The following is a 22,679-nucleotide window of genomic DNA, read 5'->3' as shown; positions in this document are numbered from 1 at the left end:
TGGCTACGTTTACACCGTGCATTTAAGCCGCGGCCTATACAATAGATGTCCTTGTTTATCCTGTAGGTTAAACAAAGACATCTATCGTATAGGTCGCGGACTAAACGCGGTGTAAACGTAGCCAGTGTCTGACTGTGTCCTCGCTGGAAAACAAGCTAGGTATGCTTACCGAGCGATTGAATATGATTGGTTGGATCTATAAGCAACAACCAATTATGTTTATTTGCTTGACGAGCAGGCTAGCCGCTTTGTCAACTTGAACGCGCCCATTGTTTTCATTGTTTTTCATTATTAACCGTTGTTACGCAGTCGAATTTCTTCAGTAATTTTTTCAATAACGCAATTTAGGAAGCTTCAATATCGAAGAAATTGATATTGTAATGAAAAAATTTATGATATTGTACGTGCGAGTGTTGAAGAAGTAAATATTAACTTGTGAAGAGATTATAACCTAAAAATTCAACGTACGTATATGATAAGAATATAAAATTTAACGTATAAATTGTACCTTCGATTAAAAAATAGTTTATTTTTGTATATCTATTTGATGTTTCATTTATTAAATTATTTTCAAACAAATATTTAGTTTTCATTGGTTTATTCTAACGAAAAAATACATGATATTTCATGTACGAAAACTGAACAAGTAAAAATCAATTTAAAGAAGGATTATAATTTATATAATGTAATTGTCTTTTCGATATTATATAAAAATTAAATTTATGTTTATACATTCATTATTCAATATGTAATTATTTTTAGATTGCAATATTTTTTACTTTGATGAAAAGATTTACGATATTATAGGAAGGAGTGCTAAACAAGTGGAAACCCTTTTGAGAAAGAATTACGACTTAAAAACTTAAGGTATATAATATAACTTTATTTTTAATGTAAAAATAATTTATCTTTATATACTTATGATACAATATGATACATCATTATTTTCAGGTATTTGTGTAATTTTATTCTAAATAAGGAATCTCAACATGGTTTGCGAGAAATGTGAAAAGAAATTGGGCAAAGTTATTACTCCGGATCCCTGGAAGACAGGCGCAAGGAACACAACGGAGAGCGGAGGACGTAAGGTTGGAGAGAACAAAGCTCTTTCTGCAGGAAAGGCACGATTCAATCCATACACCACGAAGTTCGAGATCTGTAGAATATGTAGGCAGAAAGTCCACCAGGTGGGATCCCATTATTGTCAGTCCTGTGCATATAAGAAAGCTATATGCGCTATGTGTGGTAAAAAACTTATGAATACAAAGAATTATAAGCAGTCGGCTACATAACTTTTTTTATATTTAAAAAATTAATTTTAATGTAAAGTTTAATATTTAAATTTATATTCACCTCTGTTCATATCTGTTATCCATATTAAAATTATATATTTTCTGAATCTTATAATATGCTGTCGTATTCAAACGGCTGCAAATTGTACAATCTTACAATACAGTATTCTTGGCTCTTAGATTATCCAAAAATTTAATCTTATCCGCTAGTGATATGATGATTCTAATCCGTTCGCTTGTGCGTTCTTTAACATGCAACATCTGACACTCGTTCATCTTACTATTCTCATCCTCAGATTTAAATTTACTTCTGCTTTCGCTATTTATTTTACTTTTTAACGATTATTCCTTCTTTTCTAATTCAACCAAGGATGAAACTATTCAGATAGATTCCTTTATTTTCTAAAGCATTTTGATAATGTTGTCTAATTTATATACAGTTAATTAAGATTTAATATAATATGGTGGATTTTTTGATAAACTGTAGCGAATTTATCTGTATCAGAAATCTCTTCTTTCTGTTTACCCTAAGTAGTGTTGACATTCCATGAATAACAAAGGAAATTCTTTTTATATAAATGTATTTATGTTATTAAATAAATGTATTTAATTTTTTACACGATAGTTTATATATATAACATAAATAATTACTAAAAATAAAAGAAAAAAATAATTAAGGACAGTGTGCACATAAAAAATTGATGGTTATATATATTTCATAATAAAATGTTTACATATATACATACCGTGTTTTTTAATAATTTATCTCATGAAACCTGTACAGGCGTAAAATAATATTTAAGTGTGATATTGACAATATTAATTGCAGCTGCTAAACTGTTACGCCAATTTCTTTTTATAAGCGAAACTGTTTATCCTCATCCTATCTCTTTTTTGTCAATATTCCGTTCCGTGGTTTCTTTCTCCATGGGAAGGCAGCCTCACTCGGAACGCACCCGTCGTCTACTTGCATTATGGTTATATTCAAATGGTCAAACGTGTTTTCGACAGTCGAAAGTGTTTTCCTTTATTTATATAAATGATACAGGTCTTGTGCCTGAGTAAAATTCTTTCCTCAGATGGAAAACAAGATCTAACGACTGTGGGACTGGAGTCCTTAGCTTCGCGAGAAGTGAAGAGAAACAGACGACTCTGAAAATAAACTCTGGAAATAAACATACAAATCTTGACAAAAAATTATAAAAGCGAGTCTCTACTCCCCGAAGAGACTCTAGCTTGATCTATAGATCAATCTAACATTCTGGCACTTTAATCTTATTTGTGAGATTAGAAAGCCATCCAGGAGGAAATAAGAAGAAGAAGACAGTCGAAAGTAATTTTTCGAACGTTCGGACAACTCATATCCTGGTTGTTATTTTTCAAATTCAGGATTGCTCAGGTAAGTAAAATCTATGTAAAAATGTGTTCTAATCACGGTCCTGGTATTATTTTTTCCATTTTCAGTATTGTTTAAATTTTATTTATGTCGAAAGTTACAATATACGTTCGGGGTTAATTGGCACCAAGTCACCCCTGGAGACATGAAGTCCCCATCTAATCTCGATTTTTTATTCACAATATTTTTACTATATTTTCATGTTAATTACAGCATGGTTCGCAATTACAAGCGTAAAACCGAACTCGTCGATATAGATAGAATGTCTGCAGCTATGCTAGCCGTCAAAAGAAATAATATGAAAGTTGCAATTGCGGCGAAAAAATTTGAAGTATGTAGAAGCACATTACAAAAGTGGCTGAAAAATATAAACGAAGAAAGAACAGAGGCGATTGGAGTGGTTCCACTGACACATGGCCAACATGCGGTGAGTTTCATTATCATAATTTTTCGAATATCATAATTTGAGCGAATTTTGTTATCATAAAATCCATCTTATTTTAAATTTTCACGGAAAAAGCAGAGGCGACTCTAGTGGAATATTTAGAACACTGCAACAACATGTACTTTGGCTTTTCAACAAAGGAAACACGAGGTTTAGCATATGATTTTGCGAATAAATTGAAATTAACAGTGGCCATCGGCTTGGGATATCACCTGTATGGCTGGTGAATATTGGTTAAGTGGCTTTCTCAAACAGCACCAGAATTTGGCTATACGAAAATCGGAAGCGACAAGTTTAGCGCGTGCCACTAATTTCAATCCAATTAATGTCAAAAATTTTTTTCTCACTATTGAAAAATGTAATGGACGAATTCCATTTTCCGTGCCAAAACATTTGGAATATGAATGAAATCGGAATCACGACAGTGCAAACACCTAATCGGATTATTGCTCGACGTGATAGTGAACAAGTTGGAAACGTATCTTCTTCTGAACAACGTGTACTCGTGACTTTGTCAATGGCAGTATCAGCAACAGGAAATTCTCTTTCACCTTTTTTTATTTGTCCAAGATAGCATTTCAAGGACTATTTTCTCAACGGTGGACCACCCGGCTGCGGAGGCGCTGCGAATCCAAGCGGTTGGATGAACGCGGAACAATTTTTCGAATTTTTGGTGTTCTTCCAATCCCACGTTCATGCCTCCATCCATCAACTCATTTTGCTCGTGTTAGACAATCATAAGTCCTATTTATCAATTAAGGGATTAGATTTTTACAAATCCAATGGTATGATTGTTTTATTGTTTCCACCGTACTGCTCGCATAAGCTTCAGCCACTTGATCGCACTGTCTACGGTCCCTTGAAAAAAGCCGTGAACGCGCAGTGTGAGTTTTGGATTACATCCAATCCTGGGCGTTCAATGTCAATTTACGACATTCCTCAAATTGTTAGTAAGGCACTGCCACTTGCCGTAACCCAGCGAAATATTATTTCAGGGTTCGAATGCATCGGCATTCACCATTTAACGCGGACATTTTCCAGGAGTACGAATTTTTGCCGAGCAATGTAACAGAGCGCCCATCTATTTCGTTAGCACAACATGAACAGACTGAAGCTCCAATTTCACTATCACCCTCACGGACTGAACTTCAGACGCTGGAAAACGAACCGCTGGCTTCATCAACAACACGTCGTGATGAGGAGAGTACGACTGAGGAAGACGAAAGTTCGACAGCAAGTGACTCTGTTAGCAATTGGAGCGAAACGCTTGAAAGTATTTGTCATCCGAAAGCAGGGTCGAGAAAGCAAACGCATTGAGATCGTAAACGTAGGAGGTGTGCCGTGCTCACAAATTCATCTGAAATGGTAGAACTGGCAGCAGAGCAAGAAACAGCTAAGACCAAAAAAGCGGTCATAAAAAATATAACAGATGCTCCAAAATACATAACAGATGCTCCAAAAAATATAACAGTTACTCCAAAAAATATAACAGTTGCTCTAAAAAAGAAAGGTCGACCCAAAAAAACGGTACTGTCGGCAAACTCTGATCCGCAATCATCGACCAGTACTGAAAGAACACGTAAGCCGCACTCTTCGAAAAAGATAGTGGATTCTCTGCAGTTATCTCCGTCCGATTCCGAAGATGACTACATTTGTCGTGTATGCTCTGAGAACACTGAATCTATGTTCAAAGACAAAAAGTGTTTTGTATGCAGGCATGTTGCACATGACAAGTGCGTACGCTTTATTTGTAAACACTGTTTATCAGAAGTGATTATAGAATCAGAAGATTCAAATTAAAGATTCAAATTGAAATTTAATAAAATTTTTTATTGTACCATAATGGCGTCTTCATATTGTATCGAAAAAAATCAAGTGCCCATTTAACCCTGGCATTGTTGAGATTTCATTTTCCGAGGTCACATCATTTTTTGTGTATATCGATGAAATGAAACTGCAAACACCTAAACTTATTATTGCTGTTTTGTAGTATATCCTATAATCACTCTATAAAACGGTAATAATCATTTGACTTGAAATTGTTTATTTTGTTATTGAAAATTACAATTATAATTGAAAAAAAAAGGTGCCATTTAACTCCGATCTCCCTTACCTATTAGATTTGATTAGATTATGAGGTCTATATATTTTAACGTGATGCGAATTATTCTAAAAGCGTGATATAATCGTAATCGAATAAAACACTCTTTATCTCCTCACAAGAATCTATCACATAAAAAAATATATTTTTACAACATCAGTATGTCTAAAAATATACACTTTTATTCATTAAAACTTTATACATTCGTTACTAACAAATTATAGACAATAGCATTATGTTACCAACATGTTAATCTTGAAATAAATTATATTACACAATTATTTTTAACGTACACAGAAAGACTCGATGACTAACTTGCATCAGTTAACAATAACATTTCTAATACGATAATACTAGATTCGCACACAGTAAAACATTTGTATCTTGATCAATGTCAATCGCGCGTTATAATAAATCTAATATATTTTGGAATTTCTGTTGTCTTTTCAGAGAACGTCGAATAACAAAAAAAAAATACGATATCAAACAAATATTTTGATTACATAACAAAAAAGCACTCTTTTTTTACATAAACCATTGAAATTAAGATTTTCAAAGTGTCCGATATTTGCTTGAACATCAACGTTTGAAGCGAATAGTACAATTATGCGAAATATTTTATTAATTAGTATTTACTTTGTATCTCACAAGGATGATATTAACATAATACGTGTGAACAATTAGACGTAAAATTATGAGCTACGTAAATGTTAGTACATTAATGAACAAAATCATTACAAAGTCCCAGATTTATACATTATTTCGCTTACATGCTACGCGATCTATTATTACACGGTCTATTATTTGATTACAAACATCTTGTCTACGAAATTATTTGTATCTCATAATGAACGTATAGGATGATATATAAGATACTTTTATTTAAGTAAAATAAAATATTCATCAGACTGCAAACATTAAGATAAAAATAAAATGATTTTTGATCTTCTCTTCTGGAATAGCCGCGAAATATATTTTTGAGAAGAATATAAATGCGGAAATTGTAATACTGCGTCTTCGCTATACATTTGGCATTAAATATGATTATCTCATTTTGAATCACTTGATATATGCACAATATAAAAGTCAATTCGGAAAAATGGAATAATCGCATTTAGCATTAATGTGTGACGAAGTATGCACAATTGAAAAATAAAAAAGGAGAAGGCTATTATATGTAAAGTACATACAAAATTATTGCCAGTTTTTAGATAAATTAGAATTACGTATCTTCTCATTATATGTATCTCATTATATTTTGTAAGCAAATTGTAATGATATTAAAAATTATTTTGATTACGGAGAATAAAAGTTAATGAAAAGTGCATGATTTTTTATAAAATGCGCTAAGTTTGCTGCTAGCCGTCACATTTAAAACACTGGCCTTACATTTATGTACGACACAATTATTGGGGAAAAAGCATGCACATTTATCGCGTTTGTCGCTATTTTTTATTCGTATGATAATAAATTGGACATAAACGCTTACAATAAATCCGTAACTCTTACATTTGCAGTTCAATTCTACCTCAAGTAATTTCCTCTAATTACATAATTACTCTTTATGGCACGTAGTTTCTCAGCACTTTACTGATTATGATACATCATTATTGGCATAATGGATATCTTTTCAATTAATTCTTTGCGCTATTTTTGCTAGAATTAATTTCAAAACATCGGGATTCACGCCAAAGTGCATGAGTTTCCAAGTGATCTAAAATGTATAAATATGACATAAATATACATGGAGCAATCTTATTGTGCTATTTAAATTTCAGCGCAGCGACATTTATATATCGATAACACATAAAAAATATATCGATTTTTTTACTCTAAGATACTAAATAAGTTACGTATAGAAAATTAGAAAACAAATTAAACGGAATTCGATAAGAATCGGAGAAACAACATATCAAGTTTCCCTCTTCTAAAAAAAATTGTGACTATAAGTTTGAATATCTTATATATTCGCCACACATTACATATATATTTCAGACAAAGATATTTCTCCATCTGAAGAATAAAACTTCTCAGTAAAATCATATTAAAGCAATTTTTCTAGACGTACAGTGTATGTACATATTTTATAAGATATGTGAAGTACTTATCACTTCAAGAAATGCATCAACACATACGTGACATAAAGTTAATCATATTTTCTTCTTTTAAACTTATAGGTACGTTCTCGCTTTTTATCTGGATCATTCATTGAGGTCAAACTGAATTGAAGACTGGAAATGAAAAGGGAGCCAAGTGTCAAAAAAGAGCTAGAAAAATTGATACAAAATATTTATATTATATATTATATAAAAAAAATTCATTTTAAAATTATTGTTACGACACTTAGCTTTGTTTCTATTCGAAATCTGCTCGAATCAGTTATCTTAGAAAGGATGTTATCTCAAAGTTCTTGGTATAACATTAATACAATCTTGGTTTAACGTTAATACGATCGCTTTTCTATTAATCGCTATAATCGTTACTCGCCTTCACAAAGAAACTTCGCACGAAGAAACTTCTGACATTTTTTTAAATAAAATGTCTCTCCTAAGCTGAATAATACACAATTACCGATTATTGTTCGCGTCCTTAAGGAAGTCGCAAACATTTTAATTCGTATCATCCCTGGATGAGAGCATGATGTTCGTCACGGGCTGTGGTTGGCCAGAAGCAGGGTTCCAGCGATTCTGCTCTTTGTCAGACCTGAAGATCCAGTGCTCGAACTTCTTGTTCTCCGATTGCTTGATTTCCGATCCTGGATGCGCGTCCAAGATCTGGGCTCCCTTGCCCGCTGTAGATTTGTACTCGGATACATAGACGATCTGCTTGTCCGTTCGGTCTTCTTTCGGGCTCTTCGTGATATCTGATCGCCTCGGCGGTACCGGTGGTTTCTTGCCGGATGTAGGCTTGCCGTTCGACGTCACCTTGATCTCGTGCCGCGCTGGCTTCCGCGATTCGCCGTTAGTTCCTATTGTTATTTCCTCGTTCTCATTGTCAGTCTCGCGAACGCCTTCTCTATTGGATGACACCTTGATCTCTGTGACGTAGGTCATCTTTTGGGCAGCGTTTGGCGGTACAGGCGTATTAGGCAAAAATGGACGACTCTCCGTCTCCTGCGGATTGCTGTAGTCCATTGACTCTCGGACCAAACCGCTGTCTTCACTATTCTCGCCACTTGACACGCTAATGCTGCTGATATTATGACGGTCTTCCTTAGGCGAGGATAGGCTCTTGTTATTCGCTGTTATGTTCGTGCCGAACTCGTACTCATCCTCTTCCTCCTCATCATCACGGTTGGAAATATTAACAATACGTCTGGCAAAGTGCGTATCAGCGAACGTAGAGTCGTTCGGCAATTTTGTTTTGATCGGCGAGTACCTGTCGCGTTGCTGGCTATCCGCATTCCGCTGTTCAAACTTTGTCCGATGTGCGTGGAACGTAGAAAAGGTACCGCCATTCTTATCTTCTGCGTTCTCATCCTTGTCCTGAGATTTGTCGAGTCTGACCGATGATTCCGACTTCGACGCGTGTACTCGTAGATTAGTCGGTGTGAATGTTCGTTCTGTTTCTCTCTCCGTACTCTCTTTTGAGCCCGTCTTGTCATCTGAGAACGATCGCACAGTCACGCGATGCTGCCTATCAGCGTACTTCTCACGTTTGCAGTTAGCGCTATGTTGGCTGCACCTATCCTCACAACCGCGACACCCCGTATCTACAGTCACTTTTAAGATAGGTTCTTCTACAACTGCCTGTCTACCGATATAAAGTGAAGCATCATTAACGGGTGCTTTTTCTTCCTTCCACTCGTCCAGCTGCGTCAGGTTGACCTTTATTGTCGGTTCTGGGGAAGTCGGTGAACTACTTGCGTGCAACTCGAAGTAGCGTAAGGCGCGACTGAAGTCCTCCGACTTCTCCGACATAGAATTATTATCCGGTTCGTTTCCAGTCTCATGCTTATTCTCCTCGGAGGATCGTTTCTCGTCAGCCAACTGAAAGTCCAGTTCCACTTCTCTCGGGGTCGGACTCTTCACCACCTGGCCATCGTTTACGATTCTGGCCAGAGAATTATCCTCGTCTGGATTGAACATCCGTTCAGTGCGAATAAATTCTTCGGTCAATTTTTTGCTCAACGGCAAATTGTATAACTCGATGCTAGTGATCTCCTGATCTGATTCATTGTTGGGCTTCTCCTGCTCAGACATGTCATCCGCCGTCGCCGTTGCAGTAACATCCTCTTTCAGTTTGATTTCCACAGCAGACTTGGAGCGCTCTAAAGTGCCGTTGCTCTTCTTTTTCGTATGCACTTTTTCATGCGCTTTCTCTTCCGTTTCGGTGACAGCTTCGCCCCAGAACACGTCCTCCAAAGTGCCCCACTCATTCGACTTTTTTAGCTTCCGTCGATCAAACGTGTCAATTTGATCAAGCTTCGTAAGATCTTCTGTGGACTCATTGATGTCTTCGGGCGGCAGCGGTGCTTTGCGCTTCTTCGCCCCGGTGTCGGCGCTCATATCAAGGCTCTGTGCCCTCTCCAAGGTCGCCGCGGTCTTGTTCTCGTATTTGGATAGATCGCCCAGACTGGCTGCTTTCCTATACATGTCATCCTCATCCTCATCGTCTTCTGCTTCTGGTACGGGCGTGCGATGAATGGTGATATCCGCCGAATTCAATTCGATTGTAAAGCTATTCTGCATCTCGTTATCAGTGTCAGACTCGGAATTCCGTCTGTTCACCATCGGTTGATTCTCCAGACGGTGTCTTCGAGCATCCGCGGCGGCGTTCGTATTTTCACGTGCTTTGTTCACGTAATCACACAATGACTCCGAGTAATCAGCGATACTGTCGATGGTGTCTATAGCGTCCTTCTTTGCGGATAACATCGCGATTTCGTTGGTACTCTTCGGCGGCGCCGGTGCTTTCCGTTTATTCTTCTGAGGGCTCTTGGCGCTGTCGGAATCGGACGAGCTGATCTTTTGCATATTCAAGGGCTCAGAACTGCTCTTTCGGTTTCTGCGAGCCGCCATAGCAGCGTTGTGCACTTCCGTCGGCACCTCCGACGGTATGTTAAGCTCTCCGTCAGCGTTCTTGCTGCCTTTGTCCGGTACGTCGACGCTATGAACGTCGTCAGTGATCCTTGCTGAGACACCGTCTGCGCGTTGCTGAAGACGCTCATTGCAGAGTTTCTTCTCATCAGTGTCACTCGAAGTTCCGGATTGTCTATTCGTCAGCAGCTTCTCCGCGTCTATCTTGCGCGAGTGCCTTCTCTCCAGATTTGTATTGTGCTCATTCTGATTCTCAATACGGTGCACGGTGCCATCCAGTGCCGGCAGCACCTTGATGCCAAATTTATGGTGGTGATTGTTCTTCGCCTCGTCGTGACGCCTCTCGAGGCTCTGCCCGCTGCCCGGTGTCGATTTCGAAGACTTTAGAGTTGAGTTCATTGTAGAATAATTGGAACCCATGGACTCGTTCGGATCGGCTATGAAGAGTCGTTTCGCGATATTTTTATGACCCCGCGACAGTTCCGGGATTGACTGACTCCTGTAGAGAGGATGGCAGATCCTCGTTGGAGTCGGACCCACGCTCTTCTTCAGCAACGTCGTCGGCTTAGAACCGTTACCACCGCTCTCCACTTCCAACTCTACATCGTACGGTGAGGCGTAGCTCAAGATCGTCAACGCATCCTCGTATACCATGTTGCGGAAGCTGATTTTCACGCTAGTGATACGGTCGCCTACAATCAAAAAAGGAACAGTAATAGGATCATTCTTATAATAATGCGACGCAAAACATGATTATAAGAAAGATTATTTAGCCTCTTATTTTGTAGCGTGAAAAGGAAAATCCTCTCTACGATAAAGAATCTTTATATACTATTTTATTGAATATTGTGAAACTGCTATTTGCGATAAGTATCATGTAGGTATTTTGAATCACTTTGATCAAAGATAATGACTGAAAGTGCATTAAATTACCAGAAGAGATCGAAATCTCAAGAATTTCAACCTTGTGATATCGTACATCGACGGAAAATTAGCTTTGTAATTTGATGATGCCAAAGTAATCGTCAAATAAAGACATTTTCCATAGTAAATTATGCTTTTAAGTCGAGATTGAAAATTTGTTGAGCCGTTACCTTTGCCAAATTGGGCCATTCGGTGTTATAATATATGGCCCCCAACGAGCGCACTCCACTTACGCTAGCAAGTGCACTTTAATGACGGCTTGATATTCCATTTTAATCGTTTCACGACACGCATTATCAAATGCTCAAACATGGCGGTAACAGTGCTTTCACTGTAAAATGTAGGTATGTAGGTGATTTTAGATTCGCAGACGGCTCTCGTCTGAGAGAGACACGTCCGTTCGTTAATTAAAGTATTGAATTACAATTCGTTCGTTCATAATCATTAATCATGGCGAGGCGATCGCTTTTTCTCAACAGAAAATTATGTTACATTTCAATCTCGATGAAACGAAGAGAAAATTCCCACTACGTCGTCGTCAGGTGCAGTGATAACGAGATTAAGCGTGAAAATCTAATCGCAGCAATCAAAGCGGAGATAGATGTGTCAATACATAATACACATATATATAATTAGAATTTTTCTTCAGGCTCTCTGATATTTAACCTTTAATTTTGTTTAAAAAGAAACATATATACAATATATATGTACATATAGATATATATATATAATACGTTTATGATTTTATATTACATGATGTTTTAGAATTTTTCTTTAGGCTCCTTTGTATTTAATTATACATATTCATTTATTTTTAAACTACATTTAGAACTATATACTTTTGAAATCAACAATAAATTATAAACTGCGAATTAATCTCCGACAAGTATTGGAATCAGAGATGCTCACAATGTTATCGCAAGAGATAGAAAAGAGCTTGATCGATCAAGAGATAATGTCTCACGCGAAATAATACTAACCAGGATGTATTCGCCCAGATTCGGATGCGGGTCCGCGGTGCAACAGGTCCTTGACGAAGATGCCTTCTCTCATGTTGCCGCATATGTTAAAACCCAGGCCGGTAAAGTCATGGCTACGCAGACTGACCACGCTGACTCTGGTGGCCTTGGGCTGGAGCAAGAAAACAAACGGGTCGATTGTTACATGGGTGATGAAAACTCCACTACTCTCACCACGGGAGTCGCATTATTGCGTGTGGGTCGTACGCCGATTATCGTGTGCATATATGTGTGTGTGTGAGATATGATGGATTCGTGAGTGCGCTATTCCCGAGAGATTCGACGAGAAACGATCAATGAACGGGTACCTTGCCGATGACAAGCTAATAACGCAGGGACAAGTGGATGAAGGAAAGATACGTCATATTCTTATGAAAGAGAAGTCATGTCCATTGACGATGTTATTATGTCTGGCGTCACGTCCATATACAATATCCAGCTGGGATATAAATTGCAGCTGATATCCGAATTTGCGGATCTTAATAAAAACGTGACATAAGACCGTTCGGAATGGATATCTTTATAAATATTTTAAGAAACATGATGTATGATATTCCGATGATAAAATTTAAATATACTCAAAAGACATTATTTTGGTATCTATCCAAACTTTGTCAAAATACCGAAAATTATTCTTGAGATATAAATTGCAGTTTATAAATTACAAGGTAGAATTTTCAATTCTACCTTAATAAAAAAATGAACATTCATCTTTATTATACATAGCAATGTGTATGTCTATCATTTTATCACTTTTATTTTCAAATTTATTTTCATAAACAATGGTTCTTAATAAATCCTTAATGAATCAGATTCAATATGTTATACTTTTATGACAAAATTCAAATACATTCCTTCTCAATCCATCATTTCCTCTGCAGAAGGATATTTCGAAGTCGGATTAGATCATGATGGAGAATTATAAATGTTGCATACCCGCCTTCATCCACCTCATCCTGTAATTATCATGTCACTATTATCGCGTGACTAAACAAGGATTATTATCATGATACTTCAAAGTTCAATCACAGAATTTATTGCCTATCTGGCGTAATAATTCAATCGTTCGGGCTGATAATCTTCAATTACAACTGCTTATCGAGGTGTCATTCCGTCGTATATATTTGCACAGAGGGAAACTCTTAATACAGAAAGGATTAATCGTGGACTTAAAGGATATTAAATTACCATCATTTTCATCACGCAATATCGAGTCGTAATTGACAGGTTAAATTCAAGTTCGATGATTTACTAACTTAATCAGTAGCTTCATTGCTTCAAATCCTTCTGTACCGAGAATAACGCTTTTCTCATTAGTATTTTAATTACTTTAATAAAAAAAAACAACAGATTGCTATTAAATAAAATCAAGCTTGATTATACCGATCATACTGAAAATGGTAAATAAAATAACATTTCTGTATTTGCAAAAAAAAAGAGACCAAGTCAGGATGCGCTTACTCCGACGCAGAAATCGTCGAGGGTTCGGCGTTTATCGCTGCGGATTGCCGAGCCGAGGCCCAGGGACGTCCAAGGTGTGGACCATCGCGTGGAATCCTTCGCGGGCGTGTCCCCGGGTACAGCCGATGACGGTTTCTCTGTGACGCGGCTAACCGCCGCAGGCGTGGCATCCTTGAAGCAGGGATTGTCGAAGGCGTACGCATCCTCGGCGATCTCGGGATCTGTCACCAGCACCAAGTGTTTACCTGCGGAAATACACATAACGTTTTGTAATTCGATCAACCGACCTGGAACGGAGATCGACCATTGGAAGAATATTCTTCTTCCATAACATCCAGAACAAGATATTTTCATCTCTCCTCCGAAAAAGACTTCGGTCCACATTTATATCTCATTTTTATCGATAAATTTAACATGATAGGGTGAACTCAGATTTTTCAGAATGACTACAAAAAAGCTGTATTTAGCAATTATTGGAGAAATTACAGCCTATGGCTTTTGTCGTATGACCATAATTATCGAATTTATAGTTTACATTACAATGTATACAGAATTTCAGAAAGAAATATACGCATTTATCGATTAATCTTTTTATAATTCTGAGAATTAGAAAAAGATAAACAGTAAGTTAAACTGAGATTAAAGTTAATCTTCCATTGGTGGGGGCTTAAGACAATTTAAAAATGAAGATACAATTCAAATTTATCCAAAGTCATCGTAAGTGTTTGTCGCTCGTTGCAGTCGCAGCCGTATCGCAAAAAGTTCCGCTCATTGCAGCTTCGTGCGGCATTCTTCGCGGATTCGTCGCGACACGCGAATGGAATCATAATCACCACGACATGACTCATTAGCGTGGTACGTTACTTATAAAACGTACAGGCGATCACGCGCGTATCCAAATACGGTATAGTTAGTATATCAGGTATATTAACAGGAAGGAAGCGCATTCTTCGAAACCGCCCATGTCCCGCTACGTATCCGATATTTATCCACCTGACCTGACCGTATCCAGGCATACCTACGCTGTATGATACATTAGTGTCGGCTGGCTGCGTACGCGGCAATGCGTCCATGAAAAGCAGCTTTGTTGCAATTTTGTTGTAAGATTCTTTAATATATATGATTAGTTCTTGTCCTTAGTTTCTCACTAAATCTAAATATATGAACCAAATCGTATGAAAAAATCTTACAATAATAGTAAAACTGTTATTTCTACTAAACGTAATCAATCTTACCCTCTCTCTCTCTCTCTCTCTCACTCTCACAAAAAAGTATGTTCTATGAATAAAAATGTACACTGCCTTACCGTATGAAGTAAAGCGGTGTGAAAGGCTGGAGCCATTTAAAAGACTATTAAAAGAGTACGTAATATTTAATGTTACTTAGATTTAAGATTATGTATTATTGTATTGTATTATTTTTGGAATAGCTGAGAAAACTAATAAAGAATCTCTCTCTCTCTCTCTCTCTCTCGTGCATGTAGTTTTTATTTTTCTTAGCGCCTCAGCTTTGCATTAATCTCTTTTATATTTTACTGATTTTTCTGTATTTTCTCTTTTTATTATTTGTATATATTTCATTACTTATTTCATTCGATCGCTTCCGTATGTAATAACTAAGCTATATAAATTTGTATTATGTCTTTTCGATTGAAAGGATCTTTATTCTAAAGCAATAAATACCGATATCTATCTTTTTATTTATCGTTTTGTCCATTTATATATACGCGTGTAATAATTCTTAATTAATTAAATTTCTAGAAAAATCTCCATCATTTTTCCTTATTTAAAGATACAATCGCAAACGGGGGGGGGGGGGGTGCGACAAATCGTACGGTGGTACCACATCAGAGTCACGTGCTCTTAACCGAGACTCGGATCATTCGAGACGTAAACATGGACATTTATTACAAGCGATATATCCCAAGCGTAAATTTACGAGTGAGTAAAATTCTTCCTCTCTTGTTTTACTCAATCGCGCGTACGCGCGACATTGCGCAAGGATGTCCCGGATTTTTCCCAACGCAACGGCACGACGCCGACGCCGCGACGGGCGCGACATTCCTCGAGTCGCGCTTTCGCCGCGCATTCGCAGCACCTACGCATTTGTTTATTTATCAGCATCGCGTGTTCGCGCATATACACGCACGCACGTATCGCGTATCTATACGCGTAATAGCTCCTCTCTTTTTCCCTCCTTGCCCCCCATCTCGTTTCCTCCGTATTACGTAATGCACAATGAGGCGAGTAATCGTGCCCGGTATGCACAATCGAGGCGACGCCTCGGCTTGGAAGGCTATGCGGAGGATCGACCAAAAGGGGACAGTAAAAAAAAAAGGAAGGGGAAGAAAAGCGCTTGTTGAAGAGAAGCCGGTAAGAATTTACGGCGCGTGCCAATGCATCATATATCTCTCGCCGAGTAAATCTTGCCGAGTAAATGAAATATTTAAGGTCAGGCGCGCGTCGCCGAGCCGCATTTTCTTAACGCTGAAGCCTAGGGGGCATCGATGTACATACCCATCGTAAAACGACGCGCATACTTTCGCATTACGGATGCCGCGAAACGGCTCGGCTTGCTAGAATTTTTCAGAGAGAGAAAGAGAGAGGCATGTGATTTTCCAAGCGACAGTAGTAAAACGAATGAAATATTTTGGCAAAACTAGTATTTTTTTCAATACTATATCGGTTTATCACGCTTTCTATTTCGGAAATTCTCCCTTTTTGGATTTAAATCAATAATAGGAAAAGTAATTCAGCGTAAAGAGATAAAGTGAAATCAATTAAATGTTAGCGTTTTATTTATTTGCATTGTCGTTAAAGTTAACGATAAAATAATAATTATGTAATCTAATATTACAGATAATAATATACCTTTTTTTCTATTTAATTACTGCACACAATTGGAAATTTTGTGTTAAATTTAACACATTTCACGTGGCCCAAATGATCCACTCAAATTTTTGTATTAATATAAGAGGAATATGTTAGAAAATAACATAAACGTTATATGAAACAATGATACAAAAAAAATAATATTGACATAATTTGTATGCAAACTGTGGAAGCATATTTTTTCAATGAAATCAATATTTATGATGTATTAAATTATTAACACGTATTTTATTCATTTATCTTAGAATTTAGATTTTAAAACACATTATTTTTATGTTATATTTATTCACTTACTTATAAATCGTGTCATTTTGACACGAAGAAATATTGAATATTAATTTAACACAAAATATTTAAATAATATAGTGATTTGTGTTAATTAATACATTCGAATATGTCATAAAAACTCAACACCAAATTTTAACAAAATTTGAGTAAATTGTTTCTAACACAAATATAAAATGTTATTATATAATTTTTCTTATAATTACTGACACTAAATGCAGGAGCCTCGAATACGTAATGTTTGGCATGTTACGTAGTCCATTGAGTGCGGCCGATATACGCGATTCAGCAATGTGTCAGCATACCAAACAAGCATTCTGTTTTCCATATTTATGCCTCGAATGACAGAACTCCGCTAATAATAACGCGTAACAAATACAACTGGCGTACTTTCAATAAAGTTGAGCAAATTTAGAAAAGAACTGAGAAAACGCAAACAGATCAGGATAAATAGTATTTACGAAATTGATTAAAATGATACACTGAAAAAATCATATCCCAGCAAACACGTTACATATAACGTATCTGTTAGTTATAATTTTCCACTTAACTATATAACTGTAATATAATACACGTGTATATATTACAGTTACATTGTTGAGTGGAAAATTACAACTAACAGATACGTTACAAGTAACTTTGTGCTTGCCGGGATCAACAGCATTAAATTGAAAAGTAGTCTTGTTAATTCAATAACGGTATTAATGAAACCAGCAAATTTTTAAAACAAGAGCATGACGAATTTGTTTCATTAATAGCATTATTGTGTGTGAATTAACAAAATTATTTTTAATTAAAATAATACTGTTAATATAGCATCTTTTTTTTGTATATGAAAAACTACATATAGAATGATGTTTCGAAAGAAATTCCGCAATTTTTAATCTTAAAGGGTTTTGCGCAGGATTAAGATTTATCTACTGAAATATATAAAGAAGATACATCGCTGTTGGTAAATTAAATGAAGATTGTTTTTATCTCCGCTCGTATCTCATCCCGATGATCCTTCGCGATTCGCCGGCTTTCAGCTGACGACGCCTCCTGCGTAAAATCGACGTTTCATCGAAAACAAGGCGTGCGGCAATACAAAATACATCAACAGCTCTAACGGGGTTACGCGCCGCATTGTTTTGCAGCGTGCATAAAACGCGCCCGCGGTGATACGACACGGTCGAAGGATACAAATGGCCATAAAGGCACTGTCGCAGCGACTATTTTCCCTCTGTCTTTCTCCCTCTCGGTTCAGAACCTGGAGATTTCTTATCGAAACACACCATCGCCTACCGCGGTTGAAATGCTACGCCTTTGCGGGAGACGCCAATGAGCGCATACCATGGACGCCAAGGTGAGCTAGCTCGCTCTCTCTCACCCTGCGTTTTCCTCTCTTCTTCTTCTTCTTCTTTGCCGTGAGCTTCGAGTCGCGATTTCTCTCTTTCTCTCTTCACACACACCCTACCATTATTTCCGACCGCGTTGCTCTTATCGGGATCCAACTGATCTGCTTCTCGTTTCGTCTCAGAAGTCCCTCTCGGCGGGACGCCGATATGATCGGCCGCGGGTGACACTTCTCTTAAAAAAAAAAAAACATTTCGTTACAGTAAGCCTAATGAATACCTGGGATAACGAGAAAATTCTCGATATAGCGGCCTTCACACGAGAAGAGTTCAATGAAGTTTGCGTGACGAGATATGCTTTTTAATGGCTATAATATTTAATCGCTATACATAATGTATATATAAATTAATTTTTTATTAATTTAAGTGGATTATTTTTGGATTATACCGTTGCCGAATTAATTTATCTTAATTGCTTCGAAACACAAATTTGCGAAGAATATTACAAGATGCTTGGCAATATTTAAAAGTTTGAGATACCATTGTTGCTTACAGATTTTCTCAGCGATTAAAACGCGCTTTACTTACGTGTAAATATTTAATGTACTAGTTTCGTGACCCATAGCCGTTTACAGGCAACAGTATGACGTGATGATGTCAACCATCGTGAAGATAATGACCTTTTGCGAAAGGGAGCCCCCGGAACGTCAAGTGGAAAAGATCGCGGATCTCGGTCGCGCATGTTTCTTTAATCTTTTTTTTTAATTTACTACAGAGCTAGACGGCAAAATGTCGCGAATTTGATATGCAAAACATTAATCTGACATTAAAGATCCTGAGCATTCATCATTACGGATCTTCATCGGATTGATGATATCAGAAACGAGAAAACATAATAAAAATTTTTGCATTTGATAGAGTACACTTATAAAATATATTGACATTATATGTAAAATATACCGAAAACTCTCCTTTTATTTCGGAATAAAATAACATATTTATCTCAATTCGACAGCTGTTTGTTTCGTTTTCTGGTTAGGCATAATTAAATTTCGAATATAATGATTATACTTATATATACGGTTTTTTAATTAACGAAAGGGGAACTTTCGGTATATTTTACAAATCTATTCTATTGATTGTAAATGTAGTTTTATTAAAAAATATTCATATTTTAATACAATTTGCAAAAATTTTTTAAATATATTTTTCTCGTTTTTGACATCACAATCCAAAATGATTGCAGTAAGTAGGCAGAAATATTAACGCAAGTAATTTCAAACTTACGTTGTAATTCCACGAATTAATGAGACGTGAATTTTAGTTCATTATTTGACAGAGACACGTAACGCAAAACACGTACAAGCGAGTTAAGTTTTTACGACCATCTTGGGGTTTCAAGGCTAAAACGAACAGGAAGATAAGCAAAGAAATGTATTAAAAGAACTAAATTTGTGTCATAACCATTCGTGTTAAACAATAAAACCGGTTACTTCGAACGACTTTCGAAGTACGTGCGTGATGCGTACAGTGGGTGTAGCTTAGTTTATTTTCAAATTAAAATTATCTATGTGGATTATGCTGACAATGAGTCACTTAAAGTGTCCCATATTTCATGGAATCGTTTCTTCTCTAGTGATAAACGCTGCGCTTTTGAATGAGTTGCGGTGCAATATTTTCCGCAAATGAATAATCAATTCGTGCAGCCGACATTATAATTACAACATTACGTCTTCGAGAAATGTCTGTCGAGTCGTGGAGATCGACGGACATGATTTTACACATCGACATGAATCATACGAGCTGCGATTCCTCGAGACCGCGTCCTTGCCGATGCGAAATGATGCAGATTTAATACGCATGTTCGTGCATTCAAAAACAGACAAAGAATGTAGGATAGATTCTTTTGATACTGGACTTTGTTTTCGAAAAAGGAATAACTTGAAGCATAAAAATGCTCTCTTTTTCTCTTCTAACACATTAGAGAAACTTTGTTAGAGAAAAATATTGTGGTAGTAACTACTAAGGTGACAATTAGAAGTTTTTATGTAGAATTAATGCACATAAGTACAGAAAGAACGATTTGGCTAAATTCTAAAGTATGTAAAAATTAAGCAAGATATAGGTCTGAAAATAATTTTGTTGTTAAAATAATTACGTAGAAATTTCGAACGTGATGAACAATACTGCAAGAAATTTTAACATTCTAACAACCAATTTAAGCGTCCTATATAAGTATTTTGATGGTCCAACAAAATTATTTTCAAATGTATCTAACTAAATTTTTTATAGACATTCAGCAAAACTGTCTTTTCCGTGTATAGAAATTTTATACATTTTGAAAAGCAATTATTAAACAGTTATATTATAACTTTATCTGTAATTGAGAAGTAAAATTACTTGAGATCCAATCTAGATGTAACACTTTGCCTGCAGTTACTGCGCATAAAAGATGCGCAATCTGAATCCATTTACTGAACAAAAGTAGGACAATAAATGGACTACGCAGTATTTTAATTAATAATAATCTATTAATACTAGACAATAACTGGGCAGGTTTACACAAATTGTATATATTTTTATCATAAAAGCTGCTTCAGCTAATGGATAAAATCTATCAAGTTCTTATCCATTTTGTACGCAGTATCATTACAACTAATGAGAACACAATAATACTAGATAGTAACTAAATAGATGTCTAAAAAAATTACATATATTTCTATCAGGATAATTGAAAAATAGTTGCAACAACTACAAAATAGTTTATTCAACTATATGTGTATATTAATTCTTCATGTAAAACTTTTATTGTCACTCTTTTATAGATACTACTATTATCTTATTCTCGAAGTGTAGATGTGAATGTTCCAGCCGTAATAATTAAAGAAAATAGGCTTCACTCCATTATTTAAGAAAATCGCATGCCTCGTTCGATCGATTATGCGGGAAATTTCCCCGCATAATCGATCGAACGAGGCATGCGATTTTTATCTGAAGAGAAAGAAAAGTTCAACAGTACCCTCAAAGAAAAAGATGACCAGTGCGAATATTCTTGTTAGCCTTGCACAACGTTCCATGAATTATGAGAAGAAACTTAAGCAACGCGCCCCGAAGCAGCACGCGTAGGCAATTCCGTCCACACTCCAGTGATCTGGTATTTAGGTACGGACCTGCCGCATTGCATGGCATCGCATCACGGCCGGTTCGCCATTCTTCAAGGTCACGTCGCAATGGCCGAGGTCGCCGACGCGGCGCAGAAAAAGGTGGTGCACCATAAATATCGGTTTGTACGTGACGATCATCGGCTTCACCTCATCCTACTAATGATCCAAAGATGGATGTAAGCGTAGCGAGAAAAACGGGGATCAATTGATACGACACCCATTGTATTGACCCGAACCAAGTCCGAACGGAGATATAGTATGAACACGAACAGTAAAACACAAAGCGTTTAGAAACAAGGAATTTTACATGTAAATCCTTTTACGACAGATTTTGATAAATTATAAATTTGCGTTTAATTTTTGAAAAGATTTGTAAACTCACGTATCCTCTTCTTCCAAATCTTTTTCTTATGTCTCATCTCTTTCCATCGAATTTTTCTATAAGCAACTCAACGAATGATAATAAGAAATCGATAAAAATTAAAGTTCATTTAAATAATTTATATTATTGTAAATTGTATTTTTATATGAAACAATCCTAAATGATTGCTCGCTTGATTCTTTCACGGTCGATGTCTTTTAAATAAAATCATGTAAATTAATTTGATTCAATGAAAGCATCCTCAAAGATCGTTTGAGTAGCATATGATAGTGCAGGAATGTTGACGATATGTAATATCGTCATTCATCGTCGATCATAACTCATCGTCGTCTGCAAGCTGAACTTGATCTCTTAGCCTATTCGATCTAATTCTTTATGGTAGACATAATGATGGTACCGCTTTGACAGCGGTAAACATCAAAACGAGTGTCGTAGACCGGTTTTCATAATCGATTTTTATATTTAAAATCGTCTTAAGTACCGACATAAGATGTCATAATCACAGAGCCGTATTAACATCTTAAGACATTACTTAGGATAATCTTAAAATAAAAACAGACTGAATACCTGCAGCCGTAGAGTCGATATGTATTTTGCATCAAAATCTCATTTACGCAGTTTTGCGTGCAATATATAATAAGCTTATGCATTTTTATCACGTTTATAAAAAAGAAGATAAGTATATACGAATTTTTTCTCACGAAACTCGACTTGGTCTGCAATCTTGAAGTACATTTTATATCGCTGCGTTGATAGAAACGTGACACGTCTTAAAATTATTAACTTTTCTCAGTAGAGTATTTTTGAAATTCTGAATTGAAACATTAATTTTTAATTTGAATAGTGAATATTCAATTGTTAGAATTTGACTTTTTTCCATGTTTATACTTTTTTCCATACTTTCAGTTAAGATATGTATTCTTTAAAACAGGATAACGAAAAAGTA

General features: G+C 36.3%; 2 protein-coding genes across 3 annotated transcripts in view; one reads left to right on the top strand and one right to left on the bottom strand.

Annotated features, from left to right (window-relative positions):
- The first annotated feature begins 258 nt into the window (after positions 1-258).
- On the top strand, positions 259-1,292 carry LOC108723269 (cysteine-rich PDZ-binding protein). 2 transcript variants are annotated; one of them, XM_018448860.1, is made up of 3 exons: positions 259-464; positions 808-867; positions 952-1,292. In XM_018448860.1, exon 3 carries the CDS (start codon positions 990-992, stop codon positions 1,290-1,292), a length of 303 nt encoding a protein of 100 aa, XP_018304362.1. In that variant the 5' UTR covers positions 259-464; positions 808-867; positions 952-989. The 2 variants fall into 2 exon arrangements, with proteins under 2 accessions (XP_018304362.1, XP_018304361.1); XM_018448859.1 differs by having other exon boundaries at positions 763-867.
- Positions 1,293-7,163: 5,871 nt separating this feature from the next.
- The window catches only part of LOC108723325 (uncharacterized), a 36,792-nt gene continuing 21,276 nt past the window's right edge, over positions 7,164-22,679 (bottom strand). The window contains exons 2-4 of the mRNA XM_018449000.1: positions 13,678-13,922; positions 12,178-12,328; positions 7,164-10,965 (exon numbers count right to left, since the gene is read on the bottom strand). Coding sequence (XP_018304502.1) covers positions 7,844-10,965; positions 12,178-12,328; positions 13,678-13,922 — 3,518 coding nt within the window. The 3' untranslated portion in view covers positions 7,164-7,843. The remainder of the gene's footprint in view (positions 10,966-12,177; positions 12,329-13,677; positions 13,923-22,679) is intronic.

Source organism: Mycetomoellerius zeteki, unplaced genomic scaffold (assembly GCF_001594055.1).
Source record: "Mycetomoellerius zeteki isolate Tzet28-1 unplaced genomic scaffold, Tzet1.0 scaffold228, whole genome shotgun sequence".
Classification (NCBI taxonomy): Eukaryota; Metazoa; Arthropoda; class Insecta; order Hymenoptera; family Formicidae; genus Mycetomoellerius; species Mycetomoellerius zeteki.
Note: the sequence above shows the minus strand (reverse complement) of the source record. Positions and strands in the feature narration are given on the sequence as shown.